The 22070-nt window shown below is 32.2% G+C and overlaps 1 protein-coding gene across 1 annotated transcript; it reads right to left on the bottom strand.

The window, feature by feature from the left end:
• Positions 1 to 9269: 9269 nt before the first annotated feature.
• LOC111708478 (uncharacterized) lies at positions 9270 to 20182 on the bottom strand. The gene is made up of 22 exons (XM_023481867.1): positions 20140 to 20182; positions 19901 to 19981; positions 19124 to 19209; positions 18382 to 18466; positions 18152 to 18208; positions 17485 to 17532; positions 17356 to 17395; positions 16475 to 16541; positions 16203 to 16242; positions 15874 to 15939; positions 15416 to 15510; positions 14993 to 15079; positions 14653 to 14695; positions 14422 to 14513; positions 14216 to 14277; positions 13426 to 13502; positions 12221 to 12296; positions 11667 to 11779; positions 10908 to 10958; positions 10534 to 10669; positions 10175 to 10251; positions 9270 to 10064 (listed from the first exon to the last, which is right to left on the bottom strand). The coding sequence occupies exons 2-22, from the start codon at positions 19975 to 19977 to the stop codon at positions 9971 to 9973; spliced, it is 1569 nt and encodes a 522-aa protein (XP_023337635.1). The 5' UTR covers positions 19978 to 19981; positions 20140 to 20182; the 3' UTR covers positions 9270 to 9970.
• Positions 20183 to 22070: the final 1888 nt, after the last annotated feature.

The following is a 22070-nucleotide window of genomic DNA, read 5'->3' as shown; positions in this document are numbered from 1 at the left end:
TCTACATTTTTAGGATCTTGCGGGAAAAAATGATGTTAAGTGTTTTCCCAAGTGACAATTTCNATGAAAATGTAAAATGTCTCCTGTTTGATAGAACTGATTAGATTCATAATATTTAGTTTGTATTAGTATCGTTCGATTTAGAGTTTGTATCTTTTGTATATAAATATATTGTAAGAAAAACCGACTCGTTGAATATTTGAGAAACTCAGTGCATTGCTTTATTGATTTTTATTCATATACTATATTATGTCCATTATTGAAGGTTAACACTGCATTTTAGAGAAAAATATTTGGTCATTGTACCTACTTTTAGGTCATTGTACCTACTTTTTAGCACATTTAAACGATTTTAAGTAGACTAAAAAGTTTTAAACTCTATTTTTCAGATTATAATTACTAAGTTTGAGGTTCAGAATCATCCATTTGCGTGGTTACTGGTTACGTTTTAAGAATCGATTTTTTAAAAATTATTAAATAACGACGAATAATGTATCAAAATTCTACAGTAAAGTAATCAGTTGTTTAGGACCAGGCAGGGAAAATCAAAATTAACTCTTCCGAAATGTCTCAATGTTCACAAACATTTTCTGGAATTTTTATTGAAAAGACGACATTTGAAAAATTTGTAGAAATCCGAGAACGAACTGGAATAAGAAATTCAATATAATAATAAAAAAATAGTAGAATTTTTGATACATTTTTCGTCATCGTTATTTTATAATTTTTAAAAAATCGATTCTCAAAACGTAACCACCCAAATGGATGATTTTAAGTAATTACATTATAGTAAAATTGATTTCACAGTAACATATATATAAGTTAAACATTTGTTTAAGAATAAAATGCAAAGTCTTTAATATCTAATACAGTATGTGGAAGAAGACATTCAAAACAATTTATCAACTGTCATGTTTAGGGGAACACCCTGTATGAAAATAAAAATTGCTGAGTCCTATCACTCCCCCCCCCAACCCCGCCCCACCACCACCACAAACACTCGTATAAAACCCTGCCAGCCATGGAAGAACAGGATCAGAGGACAACGGATTAAGAAATGAAACTCAACTTAGTGCTCATTTTTCTTCACTTTTCCCAGGTAACACAGACCAAACTCATGGCATAAATTATTCCCTCCGAAATTGGTTACCGATTAAAAACTAGTTTTTTTTTTCAATCTTGGTCTACAATAGCAGGCGCGGATCAAGGGGTCGAAGACCTCCCCCCCTCCCCTTTGGAAAAAAGCAGGGGGCCAATCGAGTATCTTTTGACCCAAAGCAAAATTGTATTCTACTTGGAATTCTTATTGGTATCTATATATAAATTTGTCTTGTCTGTCTGTTTGTTTGTCTGTCTGTCTGTCTGTTTGTTTGTATCCAATAAACGTCAAAACGGCTGAACCGATCGGACCAACATTTTTTGTGGGACATCACGTGACCACAGGGAAGGTTTATGAATGATAAAATTTAAAAAAATGTGTTTTAAAGGTTTTTATTTTGTAAAAAAAATTTTAATTCTTGAAAATCCGCAAATTTTTTTTTAAAATCCGCAAAATTTTCTTCTTCTTTGTTTTGAAATGTAAACAAAAAGAACATGTTCACAATTTAAATAGAAGATGGGCGTGAAGCGCCCTAAAAGCCTAGAAAGAAGGGCACGAAGAGCCTTGAATTTCTAGTCTTTTAAAAATAAAATGTTTACAAAATTACAAAATCAAAAATTGCTCCCTGAAAAGAGTTGTAATGATAAAAATGTAAAAAATAATACCATTACAAATGAAAATTTAAATTTTAAACAGATATTCAACACATGATTGATATTTTTTAAACTGGGTTGTTTTCTCCAATTCTAATCAAAATATAGAATATAAAAATATTGCAAATTGACCGATTTAAAGCACACAAAAAACATTTTTTAAGTAAATAAAAACTTAAAAAGAGATAAAAAAATTAAATTTTTTTATATTTTGATCTCCGGTTTTCACGCAGAATTCAGTGATACCCATTTCAAAATGCTTTTAACATTTTGATTTTCAATTATATCAAACTAGTTTTTTCATTCGTTAAGGGGAGTGTGAACGTAATTTAGAGTGACCCAGGACTCTCCACTCACATATTGGCAAGTCCAAATCACAACAGTACCCTTGAAAGCATTGTCTGATCTGAGCTGAAAACTTTTGATTGTGATATCCTTAATCCCGATCTGTTAATTAATCTGGAGATTAAATTCATGAGGAGAACAAGCAATATTTAATCTGGAGATTAAGAAAAAGAGTGGATCAAGCATTATCCTTCAGTTCCCAGCTCTGAAGAATGAATTTTGAATAATCATGTTCTTGTTTTTAAGAGCTGACTTTTTCCCTTTATGATTTCTCAATAAAAGAACTTTTGCATATCCTGCTTCTGAAGCAATTCAGAAACTATAAATATGAAAAAAAGAATAGATGAAAAACGACGCTATCTTCACAATATTATTCAGAATAAGGTGTACTTGTGTAAATCTTTTTAATTAAAGGTTCTTCAAAATGCAATTTTGAACATTTTAATTCTCTATAAATGACAGCAACTACAGTTTTACATTCTTTAATACCTTTTTTATTGTCCCTGTGATTGTACTAGTGCCTGGGCAGCAATAGGTCCTATTTATTTGGTGTGAGAGAGGTGAGTGCTGGTTTCTGGAATGGCTGTAGAACAACCATTGATCAAAAGTTCCACTCTGAAATACAGGTATAAAAATATAAAACTTCACTTGATATATTGAAAATATGTCCCACGGTCAGATCATGGTATATCATATTGCAGCTTTGAAGATGATAAAATGTGATATGGGACACTCTGTATCTGTGTTTTTTGAATAAATAGTCCATAGCAAATAATCTTTGATTTTTTTCTTCATCTTTAAATAAATATAGTTTTGTTCAAATAAAGCATGAACTTTTAAATTTTTTTTATATTACACCATTTTCTTTTTAAAATCACGGTTTAAAAGCTTTGAAACCCTTGAAAATATTATTAGCTTGAGTATTCTATGTAGTTTTACAAGATAAAGAGAAAACAATCACCTAGCGGAGTAACAATTTTTTTTTACTAAAATATTCTGAAAGTTAAGTAACCCCTGGATGTATATTGTATGTTTATAGTAAGGAGGCGGAAAATTTTGATGTAGGATATATCCCAGAATCAGCTCCATCTAATCCTAATCCAGGGATATCATATTTTGACTAAACAGATTTTAAACCTTAGATGAGAATTTATGGATGAGAGAAATGTAGTTGAACTCGGAACAAATTTATTCAAACTTAGTTCGTTGTACATCTTAACTTGAACCAGTAGTTAAGCTAACTATACCTAGTTTAACTACCTGTCTCTCTAATCTTGATTAACTATGGTTGTTGCTAGAAATAAAGTTGTTTACATTATGAATTGTTCATGATAGAGGCAATGTAAGCTTATTCGAATTTTTAAAAATCAAAAAGAGAAGAAAATTTCAAAATGCTTTAATAAACCAAATGCAGGTATTCAAATGAAATCTATATAATAAAACTAGACATTCATATATATATGTTGCCAATTACTGGACAAACGGCTGAACCGAATGGGCTGAATTTTTTTGTGGACACTCATATGTAGCCGGGGGTGTCTTTGGTTTAAAAAATTTAAACATTTTTATTTTCAAAATTTTTATTTTTTATATAAAAAAATAGTTTTTTCCACGGGCAACGCCGGGCCCTTCAGCTAATTATATTTATATCAGTCAGAGTGAAACACCGTTTGTCAGTGTTGGTAAGTTTAGGATTCCATGTGCAAGTTGCAACTAAAGAAATTAATACTTTACAACAAACTCTGATTTTCTAATCCCTATATCTCCCTAACCCAATGTCGTAGACCTTAGATACTTCAAACTATGATGTCTGTTAGATCAAATAGTCTAAGTTTAATATATCAAAAGTTTACACAATCAGGTTGCAAAGATATAGGGATTAGAAACTTTGACTCAATTCCTTTGGATCCATTATTGACAATGTTTTATCAAACCAAATCAGTTTTAGTTTTCGAAAATATCAAGGTATTTTTTGTTGGGTATTTTTTTCTTTGTTTTTGGAAATTTTGCTCAACTAAGTGTTATTTCAAATAGTTTCCTTAATTACAAAGATTTTAGTTGACATACCTTTGAGCTTTTCATGTCTTTACATACCTTTGAGCTTTTCATGTCTTTACATACCTTTGAGCTTTTCATGTCCTTACATACTTCTTACCAAGGTTATTTATGATACAAAAATCAATGCTTTATTGAATTGCTAAAAATGACAATATACAAAAAAGTAGCAGTATTTTTAGAATATGTTATAGTAGTTAAAAATAAAATTAGTTTCTTATCTCAGTGTGATTGCTAATCACCATCGCATAATATAATATAAAATTCATCTTTAGTTAACAAGGGACAGTGGATATACATATCCATTATATTACTATTATATTATCTTGATGGATGGAATACAGGGGAATGTTGGGTGCCATATCCATTAAACTACTATTATTATCTTAATGGATGGAATACAGGGAAAGGTTGGGTTGGGTGCCCCCTATATTATCCATATCCATTATATTACTACTATTATCTAGATGGATGGAATACACGGAAAAGGTTGGGTGCCCCCTAGATTATCCATTTCCATTATATTTCTATTATTATCTAGATGGATGGAATACAGGGGAAGGTTATGTGCCCTATAAACTATCCATTTCCATTATATTACTATTTTTATCTAGATGGATGGAATACAAGGGAAGGTTGGGTGCCCCCTAGACTATCCATATCCATTTCAAAAAGGAACAAAATGCTGCAAGGATAGTATATATAAGATATTGATATAGATATTATTTTTTTCATAGAGTTTAAAGTTTTTTGCCACAAACTCTGATTTTCTAATTTCAATATCGTTGCAACCTAATGTCGTAGACCTTTAATATTTCAAACTATGAATGCTATTAGATCAAATAGTGTAAGTTTGAAATACCAAAGGTTTACATCATAAGGTTGCAAAGATATAGGTTTTACAAAAACTAAATTTGTGGCAAAGACTTAATTCCTTTAACGACAATTATTAGTTTTGGAATGAAAATTTCTTTTGATCGAAAAAGTTAAAGATTTTTAAAGCTTTTTTTCTAAGCTTTTTTTGACAAGGCTTATATTATAAAGTTTTTGGACAGAAATTATCGTTGTCTTAAATTTGATATTGACCAAGGAATAGTGCTTTGTCATTTGATAAATAAGATTTTAACTTTTTTTAATGATAATTCGTTCCGAGCTTTACCGATGGACAAAATATCATAAAGGTTCACTTTATACCAGAACTCAATCAATAGAGAAAATTCTGTCTTAAAACTTTTTTGTCAAAACTCTTTTAGTCTCATAAATTTTCCTAATATATATCATTCAATTATTCATTTCAGTTTAAAGTGCATTGAGACTTGAACAACTTTGTTGTTTCAGACGAATGCAGAAAATCCTTTCGCTAATATTAGAACTGGTACACGGGGGTTTCTAACTATCAACAGCAAGGACTGTAGGTTAATATGGGGATATTTAATAATCACTGAATATCTAGAGGAAGGGGGGGGGGGTTAAAAGAGGTGGGCAAAAATAGATGGGATGTGTGATTAGAAGGTTGGCTATGTGAACTTAATCCTAACAATGTGAAGATCAAAATGGTAAGCGTGTTCAGTAGGTTGGGTATATGAACTCAATTCTAACAATATGTAGGTTTTAACGGTTTCATGTTCAGTAGGTTGGGTTTATGAACTCAATTCTAACAATATGTAGGTTTTCACGGTTTCTTGTTCAGTAGGTTGGGTTTATGAACTCAATTCTAACAATATGTAGGGTTTCACGGTTTCTTGTTCAGTAGGTTGGGCATATGAATTCTATCCAAACAATGTGTAGGTTTTCACGGTTTCTTGTTCAGTAGGTTGGGCATATGAACTAAACAATGTGTAGGTTTTCACGGTTTCTTGTTCAGTAGGTTGGGCATATGAACTCTATCCAAACAATGTGTAGGTTTTCACGGTTTCTTGTTCAGTAGGTTGGGCATATGAACTCTATCCAAACAATGTGTAGGTTTTCACGGTTTCTTGTTCAGTAGGTTTGGCATATGAACTCTATCCAAACAATGTGTAGGTTTAAACGGTTTCCTGTTCAGTAGGTTGGGCATATGAACTCATTCCTAACACTGTCTACTTGTCTAGGTTTCAATGGTTAGCGTATTCAGTAGGTTGGGTGCTGTGTGAATTCATTCCTAACACTGTCTAAGTTTCAATGGTTAGCGTATTCAGTAGGTTGGGTGCTGTGTGAACTCATTCCTAACACTGTCTAAGTTTCAATGGTTAGCGTATTCAGTAGGTTGGGAGCTGTGTGAACTCATTCCTAACACTGTCTTTCAATGGTTAGCGTATTCAGTAGGTTGGGTGCTGTGTGAACTCATTCCTAACACTGTCTAAGTTTCAATGGTTAGCGTATTCAGTAGGTTGGGAGCTGTGTGAACTCATGCCTAACACTGTCTAGGTCTAAATGGTTAGCGTGTTCAGAAGGTTGGCTGTGTGAACTCATTCTTAACACTGTCTAGGTCTCAACGGTTAGCGTGTTCAGCTGGTTGGCTGTGTGAACTCATTCCTAACACTGTCTAGGTCTCAACGGTTAGCGTGTTCAGCTGGTTGGAGCTGCGTGAACTCATTCCTAACACTGTCTAGGTTTCAACGGTTAGCGTGTTCAGCTGGTTGGCTGTGTGAACTCATTCCTAACTCTGTCTAGGTTTCAACGGTTAGCGTGTTCAGCTGGTTGGCTGTGTGAACTCATTCCTAACACTGTCTAGGTCTCAACGGTTACCGTATTCAGCTGGTTGGCTGTGTGAACTCATTCCTAACACTGTCTAGGTTTCAACAGTTAGCGTGTTCAGCTGGTTGGAGCTGTGTGAACTCATTCCTAACACTGTCTAGGTTTCAACGGTTAGCGTGTTCAGTTGGTTGGCTGTGTGAACTGGTTCCTAACACTGTCTAGGTCTCAACGGTTAGCGTGTTCAGCTGGTTGGAGCTGTGTGAACTCATTCCTAATACTGTCTAGGTCTCAACGGTTAGCGTGTTCAGCTGGTTGGCTATGTGAACTCAACCCTACTATCAGAAACTCATTACAGGTTGTTTAATATTTCTTTTCAAAACCGTTAATTTAATAATTGTTTACATGTCCCAGAAAATTTGTTTTGTTTCCCAAAAGCTTTGTAAAAATTTAAGGTATTTAGGCTTTAAGGACGCTTCGCGCACATCTTCTATTTTAACTTTTAATTGTGGATCTATCTGTAAACATGTTCTTTGTGTATAAATTATAAATCAAAAACAAAAAAGTTCGCGGAAATAAAAATATTTTTTCGTAGATTTTAAATTTTTTTTGAAAATCAAAATTTGTTGGGGGAAACATTTTGTAATTTTGATCATCCATAATCCTTACAGATGTGGTCATGTGAGGTCCCACAAAAAGTTCGGGCCTGATCGGTTCAGCCGTTTTGACGTTTATTGGAAACAAACAAACAGACACCCAGACAAGCAAAGTATATATTAAGATTAAAATGCTATTTTTTTATTAACCATGTATCTCATTAACCCTAAACAGTCTGGGGGTGGCGATTGGCGCCCCCCCCCCGTAGTTTTTTCGTCCTAGCACTCTCATTTTTGACACTATCACCGTGAAATTTTGTGACTTATGAATTGTAATTTGAAGGATTGTTTGCTAAAATATTGTTTTTTTTATTTAATTTGACGGTTAGCGTACACGGCAGAAATAAAGTCCGGCTTGTGAAAAAATAAATCTAAAATAGCACATAACTTGTTTGTGACTAAAGCTGCAGATCTAAAAACTATATTTTTGAAAAGCCCTTAAAAATGCATTTTTGATATTTGTTTAAAACAAAAATTTTTTTTTTCCTATTTTTGACCCTTTTTTCGACAATTTTTGCCACCCTCCCTAGCACCCAAATTATTAACGTTATCGGTGTCATTTTTTTTTCTTTGAGCTGGCCATTTAAAATTGGGCGATGAACATGCATTTTAACCCTTTACCTATTCTCTAGTGCCTTTTTCTAGGGGGGGGGCGGCAAACGCCCCCTCCCAGGCTATGTATAGATTCAGTCCCCCTAGCCTTTATAGGGTTAAACATAAAAATGTTGGATCATTTTGTATCGTTTGAGTTAGATAGTTAGTATAAATAATCTTAGTTTGAAGTATGGAAGATATATGGGTTGGAACATTATAATTAGTGGCAAAAACTCAAGTTCTTTCCTAAAAATTTTAAATTCAAGCAATGTAGTAGGCAATTAGTTCAAGGCAATTATTGTTGCAATTTTCTTTTTAAAAAGTCTATAATATTTTAGAGAAAAGTTTAAACATTTTTTAGATGTTCAATACACAAATCACTTCTTCTGACAAAAGACAACTCGGTGGGTATACAATTGACAGCTGTCAGTTAATGTGCGAATCTGATGCTGAATGTAAGGTATATTATTCGATTCATTCTGTATCATAGAAATAAAATATGTATCAACTGATTTAAATATTAAAAGACTATTTGTTCATAAGTTTAAAGGTTTTAGCATAAATATATTTTTAAGACACAGGAAAAATGACAAATATGACTTTAATTTCTTGATTGTTTAGGCTTGGGGGTATTGTGAAGATACTTGCAATTTGGAAACAGCAGATCCTAGGATCACTAATAACGTGTCTAAGTAGGTTTTTGAATATTTTTTTCAAATAATTTTAAATATTGAAAAGTAATAAATTTTAAATATTTAGTTGCACCTCCGGGTTCAAGTCCAGCTTCATCAATGTTCCCTTTGCTTAAAAACCATGTTTTTGGAAAAAAATAAAAAATGTTGACAACTAATTTATAGAATAAACATTGGTTTCACAACCATACCCTTTATAAAACCTTCATTTTTTGAGCATCGAGAATATATCGCTTTCAAGTGAGTGTCACATAGGGGCTACTCCCACTGAGATTTTGTCAGTTCTTATATATATAAAACGAAATTGAACAAAATCAAATAAAAATCTTTATAGTGTTGAGTGTCATTACCATAACAATAATCTAAACTTCGAAATATTTAAAAAAATAGAATTTTATTCAAAATAAATTACAATATTTTTTACAAACCCAATAACAATTTTTTTTACAATACTATAACAAATACGACATTATTATTTTATAAAATGTAAATTTCAACATCATTAAAAAGACATAATAAAAACATTGTAAATTTTGTTGCAATTTGGAACAGAACTAATAGTAAAAGTGTATCTATTCTAATCAAATTTAAGAAAAATAGATAAAATTAGAAAGGGGAAACTTTGGATGTTTAAACGAGGTCTCGTGGCCCAAAATTTTGAAATTCCAAAAGCTTCATGTTTCAATGTTTATCTAATGAATAAATACTAGAAAAGTCAATAGGAAAAAAAAGTATGTAATATCTTCTAGAAGAATACATGTCTAGAAGTCTCCAGGATGAATGCATATCTAGAAGTCTCCTGGACGAAGGACTGAATATCTAGAAGTCTTCCAGGAAGGATGAATGAATATCTAGAAGTCTCCAGATGAATGAATGAATATCTAGAAGTATCCAGGATGAATGAATGAATATCTCGAAGTCTACGGATGATAAATATCAAGAAGTCTCTAGGATGAATGAATGAATATCTAGAAGTCTAATGAGGATAAATATCTAGAAGTCTCCAGGATGACTGAATGAATATCTAGAAGTCTCCAGGATGACTGAATGAATAGCTAGAAGTCTCCCAGGAAGGATGGATAAAAATCTAGAAGTCTCCTGGATGAATGTATGAATATCTAGAAATCTAAGGATGATAAATATCTAGAAGTCTCCAGGATAAAAGGATGAACATCTAGAAGTCCCCAGGATGAAAGTATGTATCTAGAAGTCTCCTGGATGAATGAATGAATATCTAGGATCTGTTATCATATATTGAGGAAAGCTGGGCTGATCACCAAAACGTGAATAATCCCGCCTAAAAAATAATAATTAAATTATTCCTCGTCATCGATGAAAATCAAACCATTTTATTAAATTTTGATTATAAATGCAATAACAATAATAATGCCAAAAAAATACTCTAACCTGTGTACATGGGCTTTCTCCAGGGATGGTAGATACTTAAACAAGTCCACCATATCCTCATAATCCAGAATACTAATCTAAAAATATCAGAAAATCTTAATTAAAGAATGGAACTATAATAACAACCTGAAACTTTATGCGACATGTTCATCAAAGTTTATATATTAACATGTTCATTTCACAACGGTACCCTTGAAGGTATTGCTGATCAATGCTTTCTCTTTGAAATTTGACTAATTTCAATTGTGGTTTCTCTTGTGGATTTCTGCTTTAGAGACACATTCTTGATCAACGAAAAAACACATGAAATAACAACAAAATCCATTAAAGTAAGTTATGCCTATCGCCTGTTCTCCAACCTGTGTATCCGGATGTAGACCTGGTTGGTATAGAACAGGTATTGAGAGGGTCCTGAGCTTGGTCAGGTTCGAGGTTCGGAGTAAATATTTCCAGGTTGGAGGAGTTAACCGGCTGATAGACCCACGGGAAGAATACCTAAATAAAGAGATTACATGATAGTTAAAAGCAATTGTTCTTATTTCAAACCAATCAAAAAAAAAAGAATATCAGGGCAAATCGTGGCTAGATTTCTAGACAACTAGACTTAATGCCGACCTTAACTACTTTGATTATTAGTAGTAATGAACTCAACCTAGTTTTAATATGTTTTTCTTTTTAATTTCATGATTTAATCCGGTCCCCATTAAAAAAAAATAAAAAGTTGTGTGCATACCTACACAATAAGAACCAGAACACCTCAGACACAGGGGGAAGCTTCAAGTTTCTAAAGGAAACCAAAAAATAATAATTTTCTACCTGAGCCATTTAAAGCTTGCTTTGAAGAATGTAACTGACAGTGAGGAACATTTGTGTTTTGAAAAAAAAAGATAAATTCGTTCAATATCGTTCCTTGCAAAATGGTTTTGCTCCAAAAAAGGGAAATATATATAGAGACCGGACTTTTAAATAATAAATCTTTAGGTGTAAATCAAAGATATCTCCATCATTTTTTTACTTTTCCAAAAATACATGCTTCTCTTTGGAAAATACATGCTTCTCTTTGGAAAATACATGCTTCTCTTTGGAAAATACATGCTTCTCTTTGGAAAATACATGCTTCTCTTGGGAAAATACATGCTTCTCTTTGGAAAATACATGCTTCTCTTTGGAAAGCCTTAAACACAAGGAAGCAGATTGCACGTCTTAAAGGGGAATTTGCACATTTTTAGTTTTTGCAAATATTTTTGCGTATTTGAATTTGTTGGTATAAGAGCTTTTCTAAATTGCGTGCGCACTTTTAGTTTTCTTTCACATTTTTCGCTAAATAAATTTGCAAATTTTTTTGCAGATTATTTAATTTCCAAACATGTATCGTATGTTATAGATTTGTATCATCACAATAAGGAAATGAAAGGGGGGTCACAGAGACCTCAAAACCAGTATATTTTGGGTAAACTATGGACGTCAGTCGGAATAGTGTTAAGATGTATACCTATGACTGCCGTGTCCCAGTGCCAGGTACTCCAGATCTGGAAGTTTAGAGAATATATACTCGACCAGAGTCAAGGGAACAGTGTATTCAATACTCAGTCTTTGCAGCCGTCTCTACAATACATTTATCAGGTAAAGAAACTAATTTATTGAAACAAACTCAGTTTTCTAATCCCTATATCTATGCAACCTGAAATTTGATATTTTATCATCAGGCAACTAAAATATAAAATTTTGAGTTTGTGACTTTTAAGGTTTTTTGAATTATTAAAGAATCCACAATTTTTTTAAAATAAAATGTTAACCCCGGGAGATAATCTACATGAAATGATGAACGAACTAAAAAAGCGTCGAAAAATCTTATTATAAACCTATGCTTGAGTACATGTTGTGTAAACAACATAAGACTGTTTTGCTTTCTAACATTTCTGCAAAATGAAAAAAAAACACTAACTACAGCTTACGTCAGATGAGTCACAAGACTAAAACAAAATCATTTACAAAGACAATCTCGAAATTGTCAATTAAATTTTCATACAGGGGCCTTGAACTTACCTGTAAAGGGGGATTTCCGTCGAACTCAACAATCTGATTTTCGTCTACATCATCATACAATACAGCATTTGTATTCCTAGATACATATATATATATATATATATATATATATTCTATAATCAGAACAGCTTCTCAGTTTTTATATTTACTAATGACATTTTTAAAATTGTTTCAGATCTCTCGATCCTCATCAGTCAATAAAAATGGTTTAACTTTTATATATATAATATATATATCATTAAAACATAATTAAGAATACATTGTATTAAAACTAAGAGTGTAAATTTAGACAAATTCAAGTTTAACCCTTGATTGTATTTTCTTAATTATTTATAATTTTGTCGTTATTTGATGCATTATGCACTTGCTTAAAGGGACTGTAAAGGAAAAATGAAAGGGGATATAGGCTGAAAGCTAATCTCTTTAGCTCTTGATCGCGACCCTTGAAAGTTTTATCTGATGTTCCTGTCTCGAGAAATTGATATAAAGCTGTGTTAAAATTATGTGAAAGTTCATATATGTAAAATTTAGAAAATCTTTAACTTAATCACTTGACCAGAACTATCACCAATCGCATAGCAGTATACTGGTCACTTGTCTCCGCCTGTATCACGTGACCACTTTACTGCACTGCCATTGTTTGAATTTCTGGTCAAGTAATACGGACGTATAAATAATATTATGAATTAAATCTATAAAAATAGAAATAATCTTTTTAAACCCACTACTTTTATACAAAATTGTATATATATTGATTTTCGTATAAATTGGACAAAGTTGTGAATCAGTTTCTCGAGATAGGAACATCAGATATAACTTTTATGGGTCACGATCAAGAGCTTAAGTGATTAGCTTTGAGCCTACACCACCTTTCATTTTTCCTTTACAGTCCCTTTAAACTTCAACTTGTTGTATAAAGTTGTAGTTGGCGTTTTTATGTCTTAACATAAGTTCATAACTCATGAACCCCATGACTATTTTTGCCCCAAATTTTGATTGGGGAACTCTTGAGAACACTTAAATAGCAAAAATCTATTTTCCTGGTAAAATCGACCAAATGCGGGTAAACGGCGGGAGTAATTATTAGAAACCTGGACAACGCTGGGTTCCCAAGCTAGTAATTATGATATTATGGTTGTAACATTCAAAATAGTTATAAGCATAATAATGATAATGATAAGGATAATACTAAATTAATGAGTTACCTGAGAATTATTTCTCTTATTTGAGGCATAGAGCTTAATATTCTGGCAAAGTTTATTAACACATTTGTTATGGTAACCTTAAAAAAAAGAGGATATGATTAAATTAATATATAAACTTTTTAGCATCACTTTGAGATAAAAGTTCTTTTTTAAAGGAACTCTAAGCGTAACTGTACATGTCCCTCCATTCAAAGATGGAACTGCATGATTCAAAGATCGGTTCCCTTTAACGCTTTATTTGATTAGGAATAAATTAGATATCAATGATTATTTTCAATTGTGGTTTCTCTACAATAAAGACTTATCCAATCATCCCAGACTAACCAGAGTGCAGAGAGGCATTTGGTTGCTTCTATTTTAAATCATACGCGTTTTGGTTTATGATTAAACAATCTTTAAACTTATGAATATTATTTGTTTTATACTTTTCATTACAAACGTACATGCCGACAAAAAAGTATAAAAGATAAGAGGCTAAAAAACTTTGTTTAATAGGTCAAATTGTGATCAGAAGTCACAGCTTTCTGGAATATTGAGAGAACCGTTAAATCCACATGTGCAATGCGCACTTAGGCTACAGGAACATTTCAGATAATCGGGCATCGCCATCTTTGCATGGAGGGTCACTTGAAATAACGTTTACAGATCCTTTAAGCTAAAATTTTGGCAAGATATTTTAGCGATAAAATGTGATAAATTATTAAAAGAAAGGGGGGGGGGACTAACTCAGTATTGCCCTCAGTTCTTTTCATTTTGGTTTATTACAATCCTTTCATTGCGTTTAAATCACCTTTTTTAGTTGAATACTTAAAGCTTCTAAACACATCATACAGGAGGCAGGGTCCACATTTTCTGTTTTAAAACAAGTTAAAATGCGATTTTTTATAAGTGTAAGTGTAAGTGTAAGTGTAAGTGTAAGTGTAAGTGTAAGTGTAAGTGTAAGTGTAAGTGTAAGTGTAAGTGTAAGTGTAAGTGTAAGTTTAATTGTAAGCCTACCTAATTCTAGAATATTAAGAGATTTAAATGACAGCAGCTGCTGAATATGAGAACTAGATAACTTGACATGATCCATCCCATTCACAGTTTGTCTAAAAATAAAAAAAAATAAAAAATAATTCATTCATTTTCAATTTATAAACTTAAGATTATTTAATATTAGCTTTATAAGAAGTTTTCCTATTTGAACTTTAAGCAATTGGTTTCATTAAAACTTAAAATATGTATTACCTTGAATCAACGCCAATATAAAGATCTTGAAGTTTAGGGGCACCTAAACATTAAACATTGACAAAGTTATAAAATAATCCAATAAGAAAATTTATAAAGTCACCAAGTTCTACATAGTTGTATTTTGCTAAAGCAAATTACAACTTATAAAACATTATTATCATTCTTGAAAAATGTAAAAACAAAAAACATAAAAGTAAATTAAACAATGCACAAAATGTGTAGAAAACTTAAAGGTGTTTTCACAGACTTTTTTACATTTTGTATTTTCATATTTTAATTTATCAAAATAAAAAATTTTAAAAATATAAAAAAGAATTTACTATTGTTAATTTCTGACCTAGTACTAAAGATTTTAGTATGAACTCTAATCTCCCTTCGGCAGGTAAACTTTCATTATATCCCTTCCACAACCGCGTCATCGTTTCTAGGCAAAAATTCTTTTTTGAAAAATTCAGTTTTTTGATATATACTTTTTGGAATGTATTTTTGTTTCATCTTCTAAAGGATTTGAGTTTTGTCATAAACACAAATTTTCTAATCCCTTAATGTTTGCAACCTGATGGTGTAAACCTTATATTTCAAACTTATTATTTTTATTTGAATCAAACAAAATTCATATACAGTAAATACTGTATTTCAATAATTTTAGAAGTCGTGAAACTTATTGCTGAAAACACATTTTGTTATCAGATAAATATAAAAATTAAAGACGATTTACAGATAATCTTTTAAACTTCATATTTCATATTAGCTGACAGACCTGAATCAGGTTGTTGTATAGCTGCTACAGCTAGAGCAGTGGGTTGGCCGGTCAGATTATAGATCCTATGCACGCTAGGTAGACAGAAACCTCTTCTATAGTACAACCAATATCAAAACAAATATATTATTACAATACAGTGAAAACCATAAAACTATGGAAAGATTGTTTTCGTCTTCTTCATTACAATATTGAATGTCGCAAAGTATTGTGTAATTTGTAATTGTTAGAACTGATTTATTTAAAGCACATTCTTAGACAAATGGCAAAATTCTTAACGATCTTTATTAAAAAAATATTTCCACTTTTTGGTCAACACTGTAAATGTAATAATAATAATGATAAAATTATAAGTATTAATTTTAAAGTTTAAGACATTTTATTGATAATTACTAATTTGAATTTTAATATGGATATTTAGGTTCAATGTTCAATGATGATTTATTGATAAAGGTTTCCTGTAGTGTTCAGGGGATACTTTTCTAACATCTGTTACAATGTCAAAATCAGTCAAATCCAAGTGTCTGAAAAATAAATAATAAGCAATTACTCTTTTTAGTTTGTACGATCATAACTCATGACCGATTTGCCTTTAATTTTGAGGGGGGAACTCGATATAATTACGAAAATGTTCTTTGTTTGAATTCCCAAGCCCCCTGGATTAGTGAAACCTATGATTTATAGTGGGGTTTTACCTGGAAAGAAAAGTGTTAAGCCCCCCCCCTCTGAAAATTCCTGCATACGTCCCTGATTCTTAAAAATTTATGATTTAAAAAAGGTCCATTACCGTAAACTTGTACACCAAGCGATGACAGCAGTGGAAGCATCTAAAAAGTTAAGAAATGAAATGATGATCGTTAAATTCGTCACCTGAAAATTCAAAAGTGTGGAAAGTTTTCAGAAATTTGATGATAAATGTTTTTTAAAAAGTTTTCAATAAATATCGAAATTTTACCTCAAATTTTCCAGCAAAGTGTATTCTTTAATAAGTAATTGTACCCACCCTAGCTTAATCTTTAACCATTACTTTTTTATAAATTTTGTGTAATATAATGTTACCTATTCGTTCAGTCGCATTGTGGATACTAAAGAATGTTAAACTCCTAGCTAGCGGGGTCAACTCAACCTGTAATATGCAATACTAGCTGAGGTACACGGCGCGGCGTTTCCCGTACATTTTTAAAAAATAATTCGAATATTGAAAAAAAATTATTTAGAAAAAAAATCGATTTTTGCAATTGGTAAAAACAAAAAAGCTTGTATAAACATATCCAAATATCTATATTATAAAACAAGACATTCGTATATATATATGTTGCGTATAGCCGGCCAAACGGCTGGACCGATTGGGCTGAAATATTTTGTGGACACTCATGGGGGTATCTTAGCATAAAAAATTGGGGAAAAAATTTTCCACGTGCAACGCCGGGCCTTCAGCTAGTATATATTATAAGTGAAGATCTTTATTTTATAGAGAACATTTAAATAGACATTTTGAAGCTATGACCAGTTTTTGTTGCTTGTATCATTGGTATTTCTTACTACTGCCTCGCCAACATCATTGATCAGATAATGGTTTAAATCAAGTAGATTATCAAGTACAATAGGTAGCAACAGAGAAATAAACCAATTATACACGACGTCACAAGTGTCAAATATAACAAGGAAAATAAAATTTTCTCACATTAGTTGACAGTTTTTTCAAGATTAAATAAAAAAATGTAAAACACTGAAAAAAGAACACATAAAATTCCACTTATTTTATTGTAAGATAAGCACTTTATTCTAAAATTATTATTAATAATTTTGATGGACACAAAAACTGAGTTGACACTTGTGACGTCAGAATACAACTGTACTGAGAATGTACATCTATTGTACTGGACACTATATACCCCTCTGTTAAGTCACATCAAGTTACAATGACAGTGAAACTTTACCTTTTTCTTGAGCACTGTATCCAAATGCATCTGACATCTTCTGAAAAAAAATAATTTTTTTCAAATAATATGATGATATTTTCTTTCACCAAGGCTAAAATTGTAAAAATTTAAAATATATTTAATTACCTTTTTATAGAAGTAGCGGCAGCAGTAATTCTGGGAAGAAACCGTTTTCTAAAAAAATTTGTTTACAGTGGTAACTAAAAATAGTGGATGGTTTCTTTCTTTTTTATGATAAATAAAACTAATGATTACAAAAAAATTGTTAAATGTGACATGAAGTTAAGACTTTTGTGTAAAAGTATGCACAAATGGCTCTATAAAAATCCATGCAGGGTATTCAAAAGATTATTTCCTCAAATTCTAGTTCAGTAAAAGATGTCACTTAAATGTTACTGATTGATTAAAGTCAATCCCCTGCACTCCTGGAGCTAAGCTTTAGACTTTAATGAAGAAAAAACTTTTCTTTCTAGAAAACTTTCTTTAGCGAGTTTGGGTTCATTGATTTCTCCAATTTTTTTCAGCTCAACTTGTTTTAAAACAAAATAAATACATTATTGAAACAAAGGAATTGAGTGTTTGCCACAAACTCTGATTTTCTAATCCCAATATCTTTGGAACCCGATGTCGTAAACCTTTGATATTTCAACTAATATTATTTGACCTAACAAAAGTCAAAGTTTGAAATGTCAAAGGATTACGTCGTTGAAATCTAAAGATATAGGGATTTGAAAATCAGAGTTTGCGGCAAAGACTCAATTTCTTTGGATGTTTGATTAACATTTCGTCTTACTTTTCCTTATGCCAGCCCAGTCTCCCATCTCTCCATTCTTCTTCACTCAATAAATCACTTTAAATAGTTTACAATTATTCAGAGTTAAATATCTTTTATTTCCTTAGAGCAAAAACTTTTGAATGTAGTTAAACTCTTTAGATTTTATATTATAGTTAGCTAATAAGACTTAGAGTAAACCAAAAAATTAAATTAATATTTTTTCTTGTTTAATAATGAATAATAGTTTCCTGAATTGAGCCGGGGGATCCTGGCAGAACAACCAGAGATAAATATCATCTCGTAGAATCCAAGAATGGGTCAACTCAAGTTTACCTGCACCAATACGTCTAACTTCAATTTAAAATATATTCAAATCAAAATTTTAAAAAATTCATATCTTCTATATAAAAAAGAAAGTAAAGTTAGGACACCTCTACTGAGCATAGAACTGGGAAATCTTAAACCCTGTAAGTCGTGGTTGAACTATAGTGAGAACCAGAAAACTTTGGAAAAGAACGACGACTTTTTGGGAAAAGTTTTGACTTTAAATATTCCTGTGAACATGAGACCCAGTGCTTTAATTAGTTACTCGTTAAACTATTTGCTTTTTAACAACATTAAATGCAAATTAGTATTGCTTTAATATCGTCTTACGGGGGCCTCTCTGAATTCTCCGCATAATGTTTAAGCATGAAACATTTAAAAGCCATATATTTTCCAGACTCTGATATCAAAAAACGAATTTTCAAATGTTCTAAAACCTGGAGCCAGGTGTGGTATCAAGATAAGAATAAAATGTGCAAACCCACTTTAATTATATCAAATTAAAAATTACTTCCTTTTGATATATATATTTTCCAAAACGTGTTGTATATTATTTATATCAAACAAAATAGAGATTTGTTTGGCTAAAAAAAATCTGTCATTTAGGCAGTATGCCAGGAGATTAAAAGATAAGATTTGTTTGTTTGTCAAAAGTTAAGGATGTTCCTAAATTAGGAAGGTTATTTCCAATGGCGGAAAACAGGCTGGTCATCTTGGTGTAGTAGATTCTTACATTCTCCTGAGTAATCTCCCTAAAATGTAAAATATGTTTTATAGATTATTTTAAAAGGAACTGTAGTCGTAATTTCCAGTGAACCTCCATGGAAAGATGGCAATGCCCGATTTACAAGGTAACCCTTGAAACTTAATCAATAATGTATAAAGATTTTTCTAACTTAGAAAGTGTTTATTTCTGTTGAGTTTCTCCATTGCATAATATAGACAAGAAATGCGCACTTTCGCAGAGATACTGCAAATAAATCTTTTAAAGAAACAAAAAAAAATGATATCTAATTCATACCTACCCTACTATAGAAAGGTCCCAACCTTACCTACCCTACTATAGAAAGGTCCCAACCTTACCTACTCTACTATAGAAAGGTCCCAACCTTACCTACCCTACTATAGAAAGGTCCCAACCTTACCTACTCTACTATAGAAAGGTCCCAACCTTACCTACTCTACTATAGAAAGGTCCCAACCTATTCCCTACCTACCACAGTCATCAGACAAGTCAAGGTCAAGGAAATATGCCATACCCGACCTTACACAATTCACACAACGAACCAGGTCAAGTCGAAGATACCAGAGAGAGGTCTCCTACTCTACCTTCTCCATTACGGTCCAGGTCCAGTCAAAGTATAACATCAGGGATAGGTCCAAAACTTACCCCAGGACAGTTCATGGCCGGTCCAGTCAAAGTAATGTCCCTATTCTACTTACCCCATCACAGTCCAGGTCCAATCAAAGTATACCAAAGAGAGGTCCTGTAACTTGGTCCAGGTCCCTGGGGGGAACATGGTCCTAAACAAATATAAGATGCATCTTATGATTAAAGCTCGAGACTACATATTATCGAAGATGACTTGTGCCTAATCGATAAAAAAAGAAAATTAAACTTTTTTTGAATAGTTGCTTGTTGAAAACATAAATAGTTTTCTCCATGTTCGTTTTTAACTTACCCATTAATATTTACAAGTTCATACAAACATCCAGCTGAGTGCTCAGAAACGAATTAATATCTTAAAAAAATTTAGAAAATTATTTTATTATATTAAAATGATATATTTTAAATAAATATGTATAGTTTAAAACTCCTACCCTTGAAAGTTAAACTTTCTAGCCTCCATTTCAGTTCCTTTATCGACATCCATTCTTAAAACTAAAAATAAAAGTATGGGTAAAATATATTTATCAACTACAGTGTTTGTTTATGTATCCCATCCCAGTCAATTTTACGGTTTAACAGCAAAAAATGTCTTTTTAATTAATAATAGATGATTAAGATTCGATCATTCGCGATAAGTGAGACACCGGTTTATTAAGGTGCCTTTGCGAATCGGGCACAGAAGGGAAGTCACGGTTGGGGGGGGGGGGCGCTTACACCCCCCCTTGTGTTTTTCTAAATAACTTTAAGACGACTGACATTCTTTTCAACTTCACAGTTTTGCTAAAAAAAATTTATGCATAGGGTAGGGTGGAGGACAGACAGACGGCGGGTCGATGGTTCAAAAAAAAATCAGAAATGGTAATAGCTTTTAAATTAAGTAGGCTACAGGGCTAAAATTTGTACATCTGAGAAGCCCTTGTAAAATGGATGCAAAAGCATGCTAATATTTTTCAACATTTTTCCAACGTACTTTTTGAACCTTTGTAAGTCCTTATTTTTTTTAAGTTGGACTTGGGAAATGTATATATTTCACTTCCCTATCTCAACGCTCAGGGCAAAACCATAGGGGGAACCCCCCCCCCCCTCTGTATTAGACAAAAATAGTCCAATCGGGATAGGGTCAAGGAAGGATTGAAACAAAAACATGGTTAATTATTTTTGAAGATCACCTTTCAGCATCTGAGATGCATCTTTGGCAGGGGCCTCTCCTCTCGCCCACTCACTGCCCCCCTCAGTCTCTATACTTATCTCTCTAATAAAAAAATTCTAAAATATAATATTTTACCATCTTTGACCATCATTGCCGACCTATGATGATTCCCCCAAAAATGAGGACGTTCCTTTGGGACAATTAAGTGGATGAAAGACCTGCACTGTAAAAATGTTGTCTAAAATATTGCGTATTTTCATCCTAAAAGACGATAAAATTGTTTAAAACTACTTCATCCATTGAAGTAGTTGTAAAGTAACTATTAGTATCCAAAAATATTTAAAACTTATAAGATTTTAACCCCTGGATTCGGGATCCATATCTGGAGGTATTCAGAACTTTTTCATCAATTTTATAAGTTGCTAAAGTGGATATCGATCAAGCTTTATAAATAAGCGCTTTCTCACTCATAAGTTCTAAATGTGAAAATGTTTACATATAAATTGTTAATAATTTTTTTAACAAGAAATTAAATAACTTTAGGATGTTTTGGTTTTAATACAGCGGTCTTGAAATCTAANACATTCTTAGCATACTAGCCCTAAATCAGATATTCCAGGATTAAATTCCCATCCACTCCACATTCTCAGCATACTAGCCCTGAATCAGATATTCCAGGATTAAACTCCCATTCCCTCCACATCCTCAGCATACTAGCCCGGAATCAGATATTCCAGGATTAAACTCCCATCCACTCCACATGCTCAGAATACTAGCCCTGAAGCAGATATTCCCGGATTAAACTCCCATCCACTCCACATGCTCAGCATACTAGCCCTGAATCAGATATTCCCGGATTAAACTCCCATCCACTCCACATTCTCAGCCTACTAGCCCTGAATCAGATATTCCAGGATTAAACTCCCATCCCCTCCACATTCTCAGCCTACTAGCCCTGAATCAGATATTCCAGGTTTAAGATCCCATTCTCTCCACATATTCCCAACATACTCGCTTAGGTCAAAGGGATTGTATTTTGAGAGTGGTATGTCGGATTCACAACAGTATCCTTT

The sequence above is a fragment of the Eurytemora carolleeae genome, unplaced genomic scaffold (assembly GCF_000591075.1).
Source record: "Eurytemora carolleeae unplaced genomic scaffold, Eaff_2.0 scaffold873, whole genome shotgun sequence".
Lineage (NCBI taxonomy): Eukaryota > Metazoa > Arthropoda > Copepoda > Calanoida > Temoridae > Eurytemora > Eurytemora carolleeae.
Note: the sequence above shows the minus strand (reverse complement) of the source record. Positions and strands in the feature narration are given on the sequence as shown.

Bases quoted from the DNA above. Each gene is read 5' to 3' on its own strand.
- LOC111708478 (XM_023481867.1), bottom strand. From the start codon at position 19,977: ATGTTCCCCCCAGGGACCTGGACCAAGTTACAGGACCTCTCTTTGGTA. The intron at 11,780-12,220 runs GTAAGTTCAAGG...AATGTATTGTAG, and splicing joins ACGGAAATCCCCCTTTACAG to AGACGGCTGCAAAGACTGAG. The intron at 10,065-10,174 runs GTTAGAGTATTT...ATTATTTTTTAG, and splicing joins GAGAAAGCCCATGTACACAG to GCGGGATTATTCACGTTTTG.